Source organism: Erigeron canadensis, chromosome 6 (genome assembly GCF_010389155.1).
Source record: "Erigeron canadensis isolate Cc75 chromosome 6, C_canadensis_v1, whole genome shotgun sequence".
Lineage (NCBI taxonomy): Eukaryota > Viridiplantae > Streptophyta > Magnoliopsida > Asterales > Asteraceae > Erigeron > Erigeron canadensis.
Window position 1 is genome coordinate 20,854,165 of NC_057766.1, and position 3,493 is coordinate 20,857,657.

General features: G+C 31.8%; 1 protein-coding gene across 1 annotated transcript; it reads left to right on the top strand.

Annotated features, from left to right (window-relative positions):
* The first annotated feature begins 1,725 nt into the window (after window positions 1–1,725).
* LOC122604444 lies at window positions 1,726–2,121 on the top strand. The gene has a single exon (XM_043777337.1). It carries the CDS (start codon window positions 1,726–1,728, stop codon window positions 2,119–2,121), a length of 396 nt encoding a protein of 131 aa, XP_043633272.1.
* Window positions 2,122–3,493: the final 1,372 nt, after the last annotated feature.

A 3,493-nucleotide genomic window follows, 5' to 3' on the forward strand; every position in this document is an offset into this window, starting at 1 on the left:
TATTTCCTGAACGTGTTGGTTGCATTGGTCTCTCTTCTTCCGTAGGTAAAGCAGTTCCCCAGAGAGTTCATTTTGAAGGAGGGTGTCCTCCTTGACATCTTCCATGATTTGTGCTTTCATCTCATCTTTGGTGATACGAGGTCGGTGAACGATCTTATTTGACGATGATGATGATGATGATGAAGCCATTTGGAATGCTAAGTGAGTTAGCAGATGAAACAAGTTTGGAGATTGATAATGTAGATAACAGTGATAATGTGATGAAACTGGTTAAATGCTATGGGTTTGTATTTATACATGAAACAAGTAGGTAGCCGTTAAGGGACTCTAAATGTAAATTTTTGAGGGACTTCAATTGTAAAAGTTTTGAACTGAACGTTGGAGGGACTGTAAATGTAAATTTTTTGAATTTTGAACGTTGGAAGAGCGTCTTGGACTTCAGCTATAAATAATGACTCCTTACCAGATATTTTATTTAAAAACTCAACCTTTTACATATCTGCAATGGCTTCTTCATCAAATGCCCCTTACCAAAAACGTCCAATGACTGTCGATCAAGTGAATGACAGTATCATAGCTGATATCCTCGACCACGAAATATGCAAAGACAAGCTTGTTGAAATTGGTCTAAAACTTCAAGCGAAAAAGAAATGGCGTCAAGAGCAAATCAAGTATATACAAACGGGGCATTGCACTGAGCTTGAGTGTCAATACTTTACTTATTTGCAGTGGAAGTTTGACAAGATTAAAGCAGCTGTGGAAGAAATTGTTCGTGCGGTCATCACCTTGAATGAGTTCATCAACACTGCCAGAGCAGTTTATGCCCAAAAGAAATAAGTAGCCTCTTTTAATATTATGTTGTATGTTTTTCTTTATTAAGTTTGTAATGTTATCAAAATTATGAATAAACTTATTTTTATTAAAGTAGACATATTTTATTAAAATACTTAAGAACATTACAATAGTAAAAGACAACACACAATTTAAACTGCTAAAACAAACTTAAAAACAAGTAAAAAGTCTACTTCAGAATCCAGAACAACTAAAACGGAACAAAGATAAGCTGCCTGAAGCAGTGCTCGTATCTAAATCCCCTCCTATGCCTCTCCCGTTTATGGAATGGTTTGAGAAAGATAAAATGGTTTGGAAGTGATAGAAATAGATGATTGTTTTTTGAAATGGTAGTGTGAAAGTGGTATTAATAGAAAAAGAAAAAAAAAATTTCAAACTAAAATAGCCGTTGTATTTGAAAAAAAAAACTTTCAAATTTTTTTTTATTGGATCAAACGTGCAAGTCGGGCCCCACAACCACTCAAGCCGCGCGTCTGAAAATAGAAGAAACGAACGAGACACAACAAATGACGCGGCCGTGCTATTAACGTCTTCTGGGTGCCGCGAGGCGGACGCCGGAGGAAGTCCCTATAAGGACCGGCCTGATAGTGAGACATGATTTGTTTTTAAATGCAACTTTCGTAAATTCATTAGTAACTTTAAAATAGAAAACCTCATCTGTTAACCAGTTTAATTAGTTTTTAAATAAAAAATATAAATACCATATACAAACTTAAGTAGTTAATTGCAACCAAATAAAATATTAAATGTTACATTTAATTTATATAACTCATATATATATATATAATCAAAATATTTTAATATTATCATAATGTCTCAATCTCCTATATATAATAACATACATCAAACTCACGTATTCATATAGATTTAACTATGGACAGATCCATAAGATTCCTATCTTTGTTATTCTTTCTTGTGATATCATTCTTTTGCTTCGCTGGTACATTGGCAGCTACGGCAAACTACACCCTCCATATCAAAGATAAAGACATCAAAGATCTCACAATTGGGTGTGAAATTCCAGATTGGATTAGTGGGGATATTAGGCTTCAACCTGGTAAGGAAACTAAATTTCAAGTTTATCTTCTTCAGCAATACGATTGCATATTCAAGTGGCAATCAAGGGAAAAACTTGTTACAACTTTTGATGACGATACTTCTATTCACTGTATCGGAGAGGTTAACAAAGATTGCTTATGGGAAGTAAGAGTGGACGGTTTTTGGTTTTATGATAAAAACAATCATTGGATTAAACGTGATAAATGGTAAATGTCAGCATTTGGTTTTCTTTATTCAAATTGTATTAAAGGAAATCAATGCATGAATAAAAGTAAAAGTCATATATATAATGGTTACCAATGAGAAAAATACACTCTTGTAAATGATGATGATAAAGAATACACTAATGTCTTTTATTGGCTGACGTATATATAATATTGTTTTAGGTAAAATAAAATAAGTATTAAAGTAAAATAAATAATATAATAAATTTTTTTTCATTGAAAATTATCGTGCTTCATGAAAATCATCATGCATGCATCAATTGGTTCGTGAATCTTCGTACATCAATTTAACTATGATCTAAGAGTCAAGATTTTGTCTTATTTGTTTTACTTGAATACTTGTTTTACAATACTCAACCCCTATATAATATATAGTAAAAAGTGAATATAAGGTTGTCTGACACTTAAACTTAAGTGTGGAACTCTTACATACTAATTTTTTAGTATTTTTTGTTTAATGAATTGAATAAATACTTGGGCCCATGAATTTTATGGGTTAAAATATTAGTATGTGAGTGTTTCACACCTAAGCTTGGGTACCTAACAGTTTTATATATATAAATTAGTATGTAAATGTTCCACACATAAGCTAATTAGAATACCATCACTTTATATATATGGTAATCTAAGCTAAGCTTAGGTGTAGAACACTCACATATTATTTTTTTAATTCAGAAAATTAATGGGGACCCAAACATTTATTCATTAATAAAAAAGTACTAAAAAAATCGTATGTGAGGGTTTTACATCTAAGCTTAAGTACCGGACAGCGTTATATTCACTTTTCCCATATATATAGCTTTTAATATCATCGATCAAAAGCAAAGAATATTTTACCAGAAGTCTGAAAGTGTTGTCAAAAACGTACGGTTTTTGGCAAGCCATGGTAAACAAATTTAACAAAGTTTAGGCTATTTAAGTTATTAATCTGAACACCAAATGAGAGGTTCTATATTTGGGCAACACAGCTCAAATGTATTGTGGGTTTGCAAAGTCTTCAATATGCGGAAGGACTTTTTTAATTACCATAGTTTTCCTTCGCCCACCATGCGATGAAAGTTATCGCTTCCACTGCTTTTTATCATATGTGCCACATCATAAAGCAATGAACTTAATACTCTATTATAATCTATTAAAAATGTGCGACCGAGCATTGAACCATGGTCCATGGCATGACTAACAGTTTCCACGTACACATGAAAGTTTTATGTATATGTGTTCGCATAATTTATGTTAATAGTATTTTATTAATTTTGTTAATAATAATAATTAACTAGATTATTCCCCGCTTTATAAGCAGGTTAAACATATTGCGTTTTAATAGTTATAAATAAAACACATTGATATTTGATAATACT